General features: G+C 35.4%; 1 protein-coding gene across 1 annotated transcript in view; it reads left to right on the forward strand.

The window, feature by feature from the left end:
• The window catches only part of ATAD2B (ATPase family, AAA domain containing 2B), a 201,009-nt gene that overhangs the window by 177,031 nt on the left and 8,292 nt on the right, over positions 1–15,686 (forward strand). Inside the window, exons 23-26 of the mRNA XM_012660440.1 lie at positions 8,049–8,070; positions 8,310–8,432; positions 10,784–10,921; positions 14,528–15,211. Coding sequence (XP_012515894.1) covers positions 8,049–8,070; positions 8,310–8,432; positions 10,784–10,921; positions 14,528–15,211 — 967 coding nt within the window. The remainder of the gene's footprint in view (positions 1–8,048; positions 8,071–8,309; positions 8,433–10,783; positions 10,922–14,527; positions 15,212–15,686) is intronic.

The raw sequence follows: 15,686 nt of genomic DNA on the forward strand, positions 1-15,686 counted from the left end.
GGGAGGCTGAGGCAGAAGGATTGCTTGAGCCCAGGAGTTTGAGGTTGCTGTGAGCTAGGCTGAGGCCACGGCACTCACTCTAGCCCAGGCAAAAGAGTGAGACTCTGTCTCAAAAAAAAAAAAAATAAAATAATGTGCTTAAATTAGAGGATTATGTAGTTGGAATTATGTTCAGAGTTTAGTTTCTTCATTTACCTTCTAGTTTTTATACTTAGATTATGATTTTGTTCAGATTGATGGAAAACTGAGTAATGGAGAATTTAACTTAAAATTTATTTAGTCAACAGTAGCAGTGCTGATAAACATGGAGAGTTTTGAATTTGTGGGAATCCATGATAGGATACTTTTACATATCAAAAGACCCCTTTATGTAGAATGTGATCTCTTCTGTTGATTGTGGGTATTTTAATGTATTTTATTATTTTACTCCTAATCCACCCTGTACTTAAGTGTGTAGTTCCATCTCTTGTCATCACCCTCCAGGGAAGACCACCAGGAACATAATCTGTAGTAAAACAGGATGACTTTATTGATTTATTATACTGAGGGAAGAATGTTCGTCATAGGGAACTACATACGATTTAGGCTTGTGTTAAGTGATTTTGGGTAGAGTGTAAGGAAGTGGGGCTTTGAGTGGATTGGATACTGTTTAGAAAGTGGTACTAATTTTGAGATTAGGCATTTTAAAAACCTAGAGGCAAGAAGAATGGAGCAAAGCTTAAAGCTGTGATTGGTAAAGAAACAATAGTTATTCATATTAGCCAGGATAGGATTATGTCTGGTTATTTTTGTTGTTAGGATAATGTTCATGTTTTTGTTTGTGTTTAGACGTGATTACAGAGTGGTCTTGTTTTTATCTTGACTCATCATGGACACAGAGTGACCTTGGCTGATGTTGGTGTTCTGTGAAATTGTTTATGTTTAACGTAGCACACCGGGGCCTAGCTGATAGTGCTGGGCCAGCTCCCAACTGTCAGCAGCCATTTTTTTCTTTCTTACTATATTGAGAATTCTGTTTCTTAGTAGGTACTACCCCTCCAAAAAAAATGCTTCTTGTTTTTAGAACACTTATTCAAGTTTCTGTTACATAAAGATATTTAGAGTACAGTTTGTGCTTTGTATCTGTATTTTTTGGACAGTGGCTCTCAACCCAGCCTATGGTAAAATGACAGGGATTTCTCCATTACACATGAAATTAGCTATTGCTTGCCTGAATTCAGACTCTAGTAAAATCACACAGAATAAAATTTTTGCACAGCTGTACTTGGTATGTAACAGTTCTTCAGCTTTGTATTAGGATATTTGCCTCTTGTAGTTTTTGTTGTTTGTTTGCTTCTCTTTGAGTTTTTATTATGTATTTATACAAAAATCTGTGAAAGTAGAACAAAGAATATTAAAATAATCTGTAATCCCATTACCGTTATCTCTTTCCCCAACACAATTGTCTTGTATATAGAATATATGCATGCATCTTATTTTTACTAAATTAAATATGACTTTTGTAAATTTCATCATTCCTGTAATATTTCTCACAAAGCTTATTAGTGAATATATTTCTCCCATATTATTTTAATCATATATAGAAATAATAGCTAATACTTTATTGTTGGACACATTCTATATTTTAGTTTTTTCCTCTGTTATAAACACTGATAAATATCTTTATAATGCAAATTTTATGTAGATCTTTAATTATTTCCTTAGAATAAATTCCTTAAAGTGAAATTTCTGGATTAAAGAATATGTATCTTTTAAGGCTTGTAATCTGTATTATTAAAATTTTGTCTTAAATACACCAGCAGCATCAGGACCACTGTTAAGTCAGTATAGCAATTTTGTGTGAGTGAGAGACTCTCCTTCTTTAATTGGGTGCTATCCTGCAACAGGATGAGTAGAGTGAAGTGTGAGCTGGATATCAGCTTCATTTCACTCCCTTTCCTTTCCCACACCCTCAGCCTATTTTTTAAGACACAGAGACCAATGATACTGTGTAGTATGTGATGAGAATATGGACTTTGCTTTTAGACCTAGGCTTTAGTACCAGTTCTGCCATTTCCTAGTTCTTTTACTTTGATCAAGTTAAGCCCTCTAAATTTTAGTTTCCTCATCTGTAAGACATGGATAATACTAGTATTCTTTAATTGGGGTGGTTGTAAGGATTAAATGAGAAAGCGTATTAAGTTGAACCCTATGAAATTGCCATTTTCACATTGTTCAACCTAAATATGTTAAGCCCCGGGACATGATAAGTGTTCCATAAAGGTTAGCCATTGATATTTTTATTCTTGTTATCATTATTAAATGCTTTAATTTTTCATAAATTGGTTCCTTAGTGGGTTCCTGCCACTTTACACTTTGTGCTTATTACATTCCCTGGACCACACTTTAAATTTAATCCTATTTTGAAACAAATATAGGGACTTGTAGTGAAAATGAATTTAAGCACTAAGAGAAAGACATTTGAGAAGATCAATTCATGTTTTTTCCCCATTAGGTAATTAACTATAAGCACATTGATATCAATATCACTTTTAAGGAATAGTGGTTTCTGGTATATAATAACCATTTATTTATGAAATGCAGTTGAATAATCAAAGAATACGGCTCTATCACAGCTGAAGTTAACATGGTACACTTGGAACTTTCCTCTTTCGTTCTTTTTTTTTTTAAGACAAAGTCTTGCTCTGCTGGGTTCAAGAGATCCTCCTCCCTCAGCCTCCTGGGTAGCTGGGATTACAGGGATGCACCACCACACCTGGCTAATTTTTGTAGAGACAGGTTCTCAATCAGGCTAGTCTGGAACTCCTGGCCTCAAGGGATTCTCCTACTTCAGCCTCCCTAAGTGCTAGGATTACAGGCCTGAGCCACTGTGCCCGGCCCACTCTTTTAGATGTACAAAAAGTGATAAAATTCAAAGGCATTATTTTGGTTGTATTTAGATTTTTTTCCTTCAACAAACAACCCCCTTTTTTTTCTTAGCAGTGAACCACTTGTTATAGTATGTTCCAGAAAAACAACCTGAGGGTGTATTGTGTAGCAAGTGGAAATTACATGAATGTTGTATTACTTTTACAAGCTCCCATGAGTATTTGAAAGCTTACAGTGTTATGTTTTTCAGAGCACTTGGCCATTTGGAATAAAAACTAACATAAACGTAGGAGATGAAAGCCAACATTTTGAAAGCTATACATGTTGCCTAAGTGTTTATCTAGAGTCTCTTTTTTAAGGATGATATGGACACCAATAAAATATGGAATAAGAAGAAATTTAACTCCTAGACCTAGGAGTCTAAATGTGATCAGTATCAGATATTTGGCCATAATTATTTTATAGATATATGTTATATTTGACAGTCCCTCATTTTTTATCTTGCCATGTATCCCTCCCATATCTCTCAGGCCTGTTTATATACATACCATCATGTGACTAATTTTGCTGAAATTTCAACCCAAATCTTCTAGTCTTCTTAAAATCTTCTATTTTGTACCGATTGTGTAGGAATAAAGCCCCCAGATTGATCCTAGCTTTTGGAGCCCTCTGTGTTTTGCTCTTAATACACTTCTAACTTTATTTGCTTGGTTTTATTTCAAAAGTTCTGTGCTTCAACCAAACTCATTCATATTTCTATTAGTGTTTATTAGTACCATGTGCTAATTACTGAGCTGGGTACCTAGACTACAAAAATAATTATGATAGTCCTTGAATCCTGAGACAGAGATACATGTCAGTATAATGATAGATCAGTAATGTATACTGGATAACTACTATGTGGCAGGCATTATTCTGTATGTAATTGTATTAGATTACTAGGGCTGCTATAACAAAGTATGACAAACTGGGTGGCTTTAAACAACAGAAATTTATTCTGGAGGCTATCAGTTCAAGATGAAGGTGTCATCAGGTTTGGTTTCTCGTAAAACCCTCTGTCTTGGTTTGTAGATGGCTTTTTCTCCCTATGTCCTTTTCTCTATGCTTGTATGCCCCTAGTTTCTCTTGATGTGTCCAAATTTTTTCTTCTTATAAGGACATCAGTCAGATTGGATTAGAGTCCACCTGTATGACCCCATTTTATCTTAATTATCTTTTAAAGGCCCCATCTCCAAATATAGTCCCATTCCGAGGTACTGGGGCTTAGGGCTTTGACATGTGAATTTCGAGGGGACACAATTCAGCCTATAACAGTTACATATAAAACACAATCCCTACTGTCTAGAAATTCATTGATTTTTTTTTTAAGAGATGACAAGTATACTTATCTAATTGGTGATTATAATAACAAAAAGATGATTATGATAAAGGGATATAGAGGTGGCAATAATGAATAATGTCTTGATGTGGCAGCAGATAATTATAATGCAATATCTTTAGATCTGTATTAGAAATATGTACACAGGGTCAGCGGAGCACAGAGGAGAAGACAGTATCTGGAGATGAGCAAGATTGGGAAGGGCATTCATTTCAGATTGAAGGAAGTAGGGTACACAGGTATGAAAAAAGCATGTCTGGAGAACAGAGTGTCTCTGTTGAGAGGTGGGGAGAAAGTAATTTGCTTTCCTACTCACTGACTCACCATTTACTGAGCATCCATTTATTAAATATTCTCTGCGTATAAATCATCCTGTTCAAGGCTAGAGAATACAGATGATTAAGATATAGACAGCCCTGACCTTTTAGTATGAATTTTTTAGGTAGCAGTCAAGGGAGTGGTGGGATGGAGGTTGGGAGACCAGTTAAGATTTAGTTGCAATGTGGTGGGGCACAGTGGCTCACACCTGTAATCCCAGCACTCTGGGAGGCTGAGGTGGGAGGATTGCTTGACGTCAGGAGTTCGAGACCAGCCTGAGCAAGAGGGAGACCCTATCTCTACTAAAAATAGAAAAAAATTAGCTAGGCAACTAAAAATAGAAAAAAAAAGTTAGCTAGACGTGGTGGCATGCACCTGTTGTCCCAGCTACTCAGGAGGCTGAGGCAGGAGGATTGCTTGAGCCTAGGAGTTTGAGGTTGCTGTGAGCTAGGCTGATGCCATGGCACTCTAGCCCAGGCAACAGAGTGAGACTCTGTCTCAAAAAAATAATAAAAAAAATATTTAATTGCTGTGGCTGCAGAGATTGAATATAGAGGTCTTAGTGACATCATGTTGCCTACATAGAAATACTGTGGAATCCACAAAGACACTATTAGAACATGTAAGTGATTTAGCATGGTTGCAGGAGACAATATTAACATACAAAACTCAATTGTATTTCTATATACTAGCAACAAATGGTAGGAAATTGAGATAAAAATACTATTTACAATAGCATCAAAAAACATAAAATACAGACAAATTTGAGAAAAGATATATGAGACTTATACATTGAAAACTGTAAAACATTGGTAAGAAAAATTAAAGACCTAAAAAATGAAGATATATTGTGTTTATGGATTGGAAGACTCAACATTGTGAAGATGTCATTTTTCTCCAAATTGAACCATAGATTCAATACCATATAATCAAAATCTCAGTAGCCATCTGATAGAAATTGACAAGTTGATTCTAAAATTCATGTGAAAATGCAAAGAACCTAGAATAGTCTAAACATCTTTGACAAATAATAAAATGAAAACTTTGGGAGGAAGTAATACCACCTTATTTTAAGACTTAAAAAGTTACAGTAATCTAGACAGTGTAATATTGGCATAAAGATTGACAGGTCAGTGGAATAGAATAGAGTCCTGAGGTTGGGCGTGGCGGCTCGCGCCTGTAATCCTGGCCCTTTGGGAGGTTGAGGTGGGAGGATTGCTTGAGGCCAGGAGTTCGAGACCAGCTTGAGTAAGAGAGACCGCATCTCTACAAAAAATATAAAAATTAGCCAGACGTGGTAGCTCATGTCTGCAGTCCTAGCTACCTGGGAAGCTGAGGCAGGAGGATAACTTGAGCCCAGCACTTTGAGGTTATGGCAAGCTATGATGAGGCCACTGCACTCCAACCTAGATGACAGAGTGAGATCCTCTCTCAAAAAAAAAAAAAAAAAAAGAATAGAGTCCCGAAGTGGATGCACACATAGAGGGTCAAGTGATTTTTGATGAAGGTATAAAGTGAGTTCACTGGAGAAAGCAGTCTTTTCAGCGATGCCGGAACAATTAGATATCGGTATACAAAAAAAAGACCTTTGATTTATATATAAAAGTTGGCTCAAAATGGATCGTATACCTAAATATAAGAGCTAAAACTTATATCCTGAATATTAAGTTTCAGAATTTAGTAAGAAAACAGCCCAATTTAATAGATGGGTATAAGAGTTGAAGACATTTCACGAAAGATGTTATATGGAAGGCAAATAAGCACAAGAAAAGATACTCAGTCTCATTAATCTTTAATGAAATGCAAATTAAAACCACAACGAGATACCACTAAACAGCTGTAAGAATTGTCTAAAATTAAAAAGACTGACCATATCAAATGTTTGCAAAGTTGGGAGGAACTGGAACTATGATGCACTGCTGGTAGGAATATAAAATGGTACAACCTACTTTGGAAAACAGTCTGGCAGGTTCTTATAAACATATGTAGTTGGCCCTCTGTATCCATGGATGTGAACTCATGGATGCAGAGGGAAGGCCAATGGTACGGCTTCTTTTATATAAAGGACATGAGCATCCAAGAATTTGGTTTTGAAGGGGGGACTGGGGTCTGTAGTCCTGGCTGTGCAGGAGGATTGCTCGATCTTAGGAGTTTGAGGTTGCAGTGAGCTGTGATCATGCCACTGCACTCCAACCTGGACAACAGGGTGAAACCCTATCTCAAAAATAAATAAATAAATAAAGAGTTTTGTGATTATGTGAAGATATAAATTTGAATCATGTTACTTCTCTGCTCATATCTTTTCAACGACTTTCATTGCTCTTAGGATAAAATCTAAAATCCTGAGATCTGGTTCCTCTTTGCCTCTGGCCTGTTACGTTCTGACCACGCAGTTTACATTTCAGTTTCTTGAAATCACCAAGTTCTGTTTACTCCAGGATATTCTCACATGATATTTTCTGGACCTGCCCTGGTTTTTCCCCTGTTCTTTCAGTGGCTTCTTACTCCAGTGCATGCTTTAGTTGTCAGCTTAAATGCCTCTTCTTCAGAGAGGCTTTTCCTGACTTGCCCAATCTAAATTGGCATCCACATCAATACCCTGTAGGTTTTCTTTATAGCTGTTGTTCAGGGTTTTATATTTTGTTCTGTTTTGTTGTTTTTTAAATACGTATGTATGAGAGATTATTTGTTTAATAGCACTTTCCTATAATAGCCTGAAAAACTCCCTGAAAGTTGGGACTATGCCTATTTTGTTTACTGCTGTGTAGCCACCATCTGGCTTTTCCTGGTATAGTTGACAATCAATATTCGTTGAATGAATTTTTAGGGAAAATATATTAGAAGTAAATATATCACTGGTTGCCTTTGAATGGTACATGTTGGTTTTGTAAGATTTCCACAAAGTTATAAATAAAAGCCCTCTGTATCTTTGTCTATACTTTGGGCCTTTACTAGAGAGGAAAAAGCAGATGTTATTTTGTGACTTTGGATTCTTGTTCTTTATACTGTACAAACCAAGATACCTTGATATATTAATATTTACTTGCCTTGTAATATCTCTGAGTCGCACAGCTCTAGGGGGCACTTTTACATTATATTACATTATGAATGGGGACTTCTGAATCAGTGTGAAGCAGAAGCTTTTCTTTTGGTACCAGTTTTAGGTATAGTTTACCTACAGCTGTGTTTGCACTTCTCTTCTGCCCTACCTACAATTTATACGTCATCTTGCTCTTTATCTTAGAAAGTCTTTCTGTATTTCTCTGTTTTTGTCACATTTTTAAATAGGTCCCTTACTTAGGAGATATATATATATATATATTTTTTGTATTCTTTAGCATAGTTTTGACCAGTATTAACTTACGGAGAAATTTAAGATTTTCTGAATTCTCAGTATTCATCTATGAAAATTCTGGGGCTGGGCATATGGTGAAACCTTTTTAGTTTTTTATTGAAAATCAGGTTTCTGTTTTTAAAAATTTAGAATAAAACCGTATATCTTCGAGGTAATGATTTAATAGGCTTATTACTTTGAGGTTCTTAAAGTACAATTTTCAAAGAAATACTAACTTGAGTAGCTTATTGTATTTATATTTTACTCATCCTTTATATGAACATTTTCTCACCTAGAAGTGCTTTTTACAATTTTATTTGTTTCTATTGTTTTACTTCTCTTTTTAAGGTGTCCTTTGTTAATATTATTTCTTTTGTATCTATAATAAATTTATACCAACTTTTTTAACAGATAAAATCATTCGGCACAGGGCTTGTACCCTGAAGGACACTGCACATGCTATTATTGCAGCTGAATTGGATCCGGAATTTAATAAACTCTGTGAAGAAATTAAGGAAGCAAGAATAAAAAGAGGTAACTTGTAGCAATGAACTTGCTACTGAAGCCTGGTGTGCTCTCTTCAGACAGTCTTTAAATGATGTTTCTTTAGGGTTGCTGGTATTATGAAAATAATATTAATATATTTGGAGGTATAACCTTTAGTTCATTTCTAATACTAATATGTGTCATGTAAATTCTCAAAGATATTTTAAAACTTTACCTTCTGTGAAAGTTTTAGTGTGGTAGTATATATTACAGAAATAAAGTATTTCTTAATGAAATTTCTTTTATAGGAGTATATCTTTTTTAATCATAGATTTCTATTCTTAGGGATTTAGATATTAGATATCTAACATCTTTTCGTATCTGAAAATGTTTTAATTTTCATCAGTTTACATCCAATACTGGTACTTTTAAAAAGTACTTAGTGATACTGTTTTTTTCCCTTCCTTATGAAAGTTTATATGCAATTTTGTTATTAGAAACACAGAATTAGCAAATGTGGTTTGTTGATTCAATTTATAATCCTGTCCTTGAGAAACTTACATGTTAGTGGGAAAGAGAGAACTGTAAAACAAATTAGGTACGGTGTGATATATGCACTGGTTGAAGCACGTTCAGAGGACAGAAAAGAGAGACCTCCTGGTAGGGAACCCAGCGTTTTGATCAGAGTTTCAGGAATGAATATAGGAGCCTTCGCTAGTGCACTAGGAGAAGCGAGTCAGTGACAGACTAAGAGGAAGTATTGCCAACAGAGCAAACAGTAGCATGTATTATGGCACAGAGGTGTGAAATAGCTTTGTGTCTTAGAAGAACTTTAAACTGTTTGGTATTGCTAAAGATACATAGAATGGTGGGAAACAGGGCTCAAGAGGTGAGCCCTCCTTAAAGAGCCCTTCTCTGACCACCTAATCTAATATAGGCTCTTGTAGCACTTGGCATTATGTTGTTTCTTTGTCGTCTCTATCCTCCTTACTTAAGGATATAAGCACTTTGAATGTCTTGTTTATATTATAGCTCTACTTCAGTCCTAAGAATGTGTCTGGTATACAACAGGTTTTCAATAAATACTTGAATCAATGTCATGCTAAGAAGCTTGGACTTTATCCTGTAGGCCAATGTTTTTCGAACTGCGTGTGCCTATTACCCACGTCAGCTTAGACCTAGTGAATTGGATTCTCTAAGAATATTGAGGACAAGAAATCTGCATTTTAACAAACTATTCAAGTGATTTTTATGTATGCTAAAGTATGTACACCATTGCCATAGGCAATTGGAATCATTGAAGGATTTTAAGTAGTGAGATGAATTGGTCAAATTGCTTTGGCAGCAAGAAATAGCATGGTCTCAATGTGCAGGGTAGGAAGATGAGAGATCAGTTTAAAAAGTTGTTGGAGCCAATTTGGAAAACAGTTTGGCAGTTTCTAAAAAGTTAAACATAGACTTACTACACAACTCAGTGATTCTACTCTTAGGAATCTACCCAAGAGAAATGAAAATATATGTCCACAGAAAGACTTACGCATGAATATTCATTAGAGCATTATTCATAATAACCACAAACTGGAAACAACTCAAATGTCCATCAACTGGTGAATGGGTAAGGAAAACATAGGATATCCATACAGTGGTACACTACTTAGCAACAAAAAGGAACAAAGTACTGATACACAGTACGACATGGATGAACTTCATAAACATTATGCTAAGTGAAAGAAGCCAGTCACGGAAAACCACATATACAATTCTTTTATGTAAAATGCCCAGAAAAAGCAAGTCTATAGAGACAAAAAGTGGAGCAGTGGTTGCCTAGGACAGTTATCTAAAATTACATTGCTGTGGTGATTGCATAGCTTTGTACATTTATTAAAAATTATTTATTGTACATTTAAAACAGGTGATTTTTATGTTATGTAAATTGATGGAATGATTACTCTTAGGAGATAATATAAGAAAACTAAATATACTGCAGTGTGGTGTGACAGGCAGCAAATATTTTGAAACAGTTCATGGGAATAGGCCCGGTAAACACTGTACATTCTAAGATGGCAGAGATTATGACTTTTAGGCAATATATAATCTTACTGTCTCACAGTCATAATAATGTGAAATGTGTCCCTTTGTGAATTAAAATGAGTAAAAATAGGGCCTGTTTGGGGATTAAGTGTAAGCATGGACTGCCAGGATGTTTTATTTTTATGATTTTATATCTAGTTTCTTTCCCATCTTAAAACAAAAGACACTATTTCCATCAGAATTACACACTGCCCAAGTATAATTAATGACTTTAAAACTCAGTTTTGTATTTCAGACTTTTTTTTTAACCTTATTGGTTTATGTAGCTGGGAATATTTAAATAGGTATTGCTTATCTTCTGCTTGCAGGCTTATCGGTAACAGCAGAACAAATAAATCCTCATGGTGCTGGAGCTCGGAAGACAGAATCTAGAGTTGAAGAGGCATTTCGGCACAAACAAAGAAATCCAGTGGATGTCTGGCACAACTCTGCAAATAAATGTGCATGTGAGTATTTGAGATCATGTTATCCAGTAGTGGGAACAACTGAAAATGATGTAGATATGTTAGGATTTGGGTACAAACTGAAATGCTACCGTTTTCCCACAGCTCTTTTCATCTCTTTTCAGAGGTAAGATGCTGAATCAGAAATATATTTCTTTAACTTTATTTGCTGTTTTGTATCCGTATTCAATACTTGCTATTGTAATTGAACTAGGTGTGAATGTTTTTGGTTTTAAACTTTGGTTTTTGGATAGAGATATGGAGCCAATAGGATTTTTATTTGCCCCTGTCCTCACCTGCCACCCCTTGTATGCTATGCAGGATGTTCTCTTTATAGTGGGAAATGCAGACTCCAGCATATGGGAGTGGATGATATGGTAGTTGGAAGTTGATTTTTCTGAGAATATTTTCAGCTCAGTTTGAAAAGTTTGCACAGCCTTCTTTCTTTGTTTAGTTTTGTAAGATGTATTTAAAGGGAAAATTCATGTTTTAGATTTTCTTCATTTCACTCATTCTTGTTGATCTATAAAATTTCTAAAAGACAAATGTTAATAAACACAACATCTTCCTAATATGGTCCTTCTGTTTCACTGAAGATAGCCTTCCTTGGAAGATAGATGCTATTCTTCTGGTATAAAGGTGATAATACAGGTTTAGTATCCCTTATCCAAAATGCTTGGGACCCAAAAGTATTTCAGATTTTGGAATATTTGCAATAGACACACTAGTTGAGTATCACAAATCCAAACTCCAAAATGCTCCAGTGAGCATTTCCTTTGAGTGTACTCCTTTGTCAGTACTCAAAAAGTTTTGGATTTTGAATACTCAACCTATATTACCTTGTCAGTAAAGCTGGCCTTAATATGTTCTTTCACCAATGGCATTGAATTTGAATTTTTTTTCCTAGCGTGTCCCCTTTCAATAAGTGGCATTCATATATGAGAAAGTTTGAGAAAGGACTTAATAGTGTATTTGGTTGTCATGAGACCGATTAAAGCTATTTGGCCTAGTTGTATCTCAGATTATGACTTGGATTATGTAACATAGCACTCTAGTTTAAAACTTGAATCCTTTACATTCTCTGCACCTGTTAAAAATATTTACTAATGAAAATACATTCAATGTTCACTTTAAGAAGCTTTTAAGTGCCTTTAAATATTAAAAAATATTCTTTGAATCTACAGTAGTTGAATTTTGTTTTCTCTTACCAGTAGATGGCATACGTGACCCATCATTTTTCTGCTTTACATTAACTTTCATCATATATTTGAATGTCCCTAAGGGAGAGTTGCTTTCCTAAGGTTCTAGTTTTAGAAACAAGCTCAGCGATGCTATAAAAATTGACTCTAAAGATTGTGCCTGTAAATGGGCTTTTTCACATCAGGAACCCCTCATGAAGGAAGTGTTATATTAAGGATTAGGTCCACAAGTATGTACTCTTATCACATTCCAGGTACTGTGAATATATAGCAGTGAGTGAAACAAAAACCCCTATTCACATGGAGCTTATAATGATCAATTTCTCTTATTTTGCCAAAATTACACTAACCGTTAGAAATAATTATATAAGGAGGGGAAAAACAGCTCCAGTTTTACCTCCCAAAGGATAAGAACATTTTCTGTTATACTGTACGCAGTATGAAAACATTAGGAGTAAACTTGCTTTGGAAGGGCTTTCTAGACTGTGTTTAGTGTACTACGTGTAAAGTAATTGAGTTGGCTCTTGATTGCATGGAGTTCAGACTCTTTTTGCTCTAGAGTTCCATAGCTTAGGAAAGAAAAGGGAAACGTCCTGTAGTTTTGTTACATGATTGGAGAATTAAGAGAGGTTATAATGTCAAGAGTGGCTTTTCAGGTAGTAAAATCTAACAGCTCCACCTTTTGGAGTCAGAGCAAGCTGAATGTTTTTCTTTCATCTTTAATATGGACTAGATTAGCTTTTCAAGTTAATGAGATGTTTACAAATGCCCATCACCTGAGCCTGTGTACCAGCTTTTAACAGTAGACTGATGCAGAAATTTTTTTCTCCATGCAAATTATCCTATAACCATATGTTGTAAAAATAGAAAGTAATAGGTGGGAAGAATGAAGAAACAGTTCTAACAATATTACAGTTTTGAAGGAAAAATATATTTTGAGCTAAATGACTAAATAATTTGAATTTTGGAGATGGATTACAGAAACCTTTAGTAGATATATATTCTTAGGTAAGAAAGGAGTAATATTTACAACTAAATTTGTCCATTTCTTGTGAATACATTGGTGTCTTTGCAGAGACTCGATAGGGATTGAAGACAAAAGGACGGAAGAAGTTTATAAACACACTATATACTATTGATAGACTGTAGGTTCACAGTAAACAGTGTGCATATAAGAAATAAGGCTTGTTATAAGACCATATTCCTTCCTGTCTTTACGAAGCAGAAACTATGGATTAAACAATCTATACTTAGTGATTCTGTTTTTTAATTTTCTTTTTAAAATGTCTTTGCCCAATATATTGCCCAGAAACATATGTAATCCTTTTAAAAAATTAAGCCAGACTTAATACTTTTATAGCTATAGGAAAAAATGGATCATTTTTATTCACTTTTGTATTTAAGCATTCTAAAGAACACTTAACTGTAGGATGCAGGTGTCACAAATTTCAAAATAAAAGTTAACTTTTTGTTTATTTAAGGGAAATGAGGGATACTTGCCTAACTACCTACCTTTGATAAATATATGGGAAATTAAAAATTGCTGGGTCTATTATCACCTGGAAGCCCTAGTGTCTACTCATAAAGTTTATGATGGTTACTAGCATCCAAGAGTATATAGTCCCTACAACTTTTGTGGGTCTCCCTTTTCACATAACTGACCAAATATTTATTTGCAGTGTTTTGTTAATGTTGTTGTTGTTGTCTTGATAGTAGAGGGCTTAGTTTTTCTACATATTCTCAAATAACTTTGTAAGAAATTGATGGTACTGACTGAACCATTTGTGCTAGAAGAGGTTAACACTTGGCTAACCAAATTGTCCATATAACCTTCATAGGGCTTTTGTCTATGGTCATGCTTACTGTGGATGATTGCTTTTTCTCAAAGGAGAAACAACAGAGATTTCTTTGTGGGGATACCTGTGACTATTCTATCACATTATGTTGGCTCATGTCTTTATTTCCTTTCATGATTTAGGAACTAATTTTTGCTGACAAAGCATCCACCTTCCTGGTAGAAATGCAGGCTGTGGCCTCAATCTTTCTGGCAGCCTGGCAGTGTCATTCCCTAAATATGTATATTATTATATGCTTGTGTCCTGGATGTTGGAAATTAGGAACAACTATAAAGTAGGATATAGGGTAGTAGAAAAGGTTAATGCTGAGTAAACTCAGATAGGAAATAAATTTTAAAAAATTTTTATTCTGCAGTGTTCATCCCTGACTTCATATCGATTCTACTTGTAGGTTGTGCGGATTAGTCAGCATGGATGTCAAGAACTAAGTAGTTTTTGTTTGTGTGTTACAACAGTATGGGTTTACTTTCTTTCGGATCCTATTTAATAAACATATGTAAAACAGGTATTGCATTCCAAGTTCTACATATCTTTTTTCCTTCCTTGTAAAACAGTTCGGGTCCGGAGAAAATCAAGGCGGCGATCACAGTGGGGTAAAGGAATTATTAAGAAAAGGAAAGTCAATAATTTTAAAAAAGATGAAGAGGACACCAAATTTGCAGACTATGAGAACCATACGGAGGACAGGAAATTGCTAGAGAATGGAGAGTTTGAGGTAAGCACTGACTGCCATGAGGAAAATGGAGAAGAGACTGGAGACTTATCTATGACCAATGATGAGTCATCATGTGACATCATGGACATGGACCAGGGGCAGAGGCTTAACAGTGGAGCAGGCGCAAAAGAGAACTTTGCATCTACTGAGGAGGAAAGTTCAAATGAATCTCTACTCGTCAACAGCAGCAGTTCCCTAAATCCAGAACAGACGTCTAGGAAAGAGCCTTTCCTTAAAGGAAGCTGTCTAAATGGTGAGGCTTCCACTGACAGTTTTGATGGCATATCAGTTCTGGAGTGTCAGAATGGCAAAGTTGAAGTAGTTTCTTTCTGTGATAGTGGAGATAAATATAGTTGTGAACAAAATACTCTTCTGGAGGACCAGTCAAAAGAAAAAACAGAAACTTCAAATGAAAATCATGGAGATGATCCTGAGAAACTAGAGGCACTGGAATGTAGCAATAATGAGAAGGTAGAACCTGGTCCCGATGTGGAGGTTAAAGATGCAGAACTGGATAAAGAAGGTAAAGCTAATATTTTAAAAAATCTTCTGAAGGTATAAATTCCAGAGCTAATTCATTGCATATTTCATCTCGTTCCCAGTAGCAACAGTTGATGAATAATTATGCCCCTTTGAGAATCTGTTAAAATTTTCATCCCTTTCCCTAGAAAAGTACACATATACATACTAAATTTTGCTGTAAGTTTCGGAGGGTTTATGGTCCCAAATGCATTGCTTTTCTTCCTACTTACTTTTCTGCCTCCCGCCTGATCACCCCTGTCCTCAGGGATTTATGACTGAAAGCTGAGTAAGTCCACAGGTGTTAAGAAGATGAATTCCAACAGATGAATTATTGGAATGGACTGGGGGTGGGCAGAGAAGACTTGGATATTATACCTGTATGGTATATCAGAAAGAGTCATACACATAGATTAAGTTACTGCTGCTGTTCATTATAATCGTGTGACTTGAGCTAGTTATTCTCTCCAAGCTTATTT

This window comes from Propithecus coquereli, unplaced genomic scaffold (genome assembly GCF_000956105.1).
Source record: "Propithecus coquereli isolate 6110/MARCELLA unplaced genomic scaffold, Pcoq_1.0 Scaffold668, whole genome shotgun sequence".
In the NCBI taxonomy this organism is placed as follows: domain Eukaryota; kingdom Metazoa; phylum Chordata; class Mammalia; order Primates; family Indriidae; genus Propithecus; species Propithecus coquereli.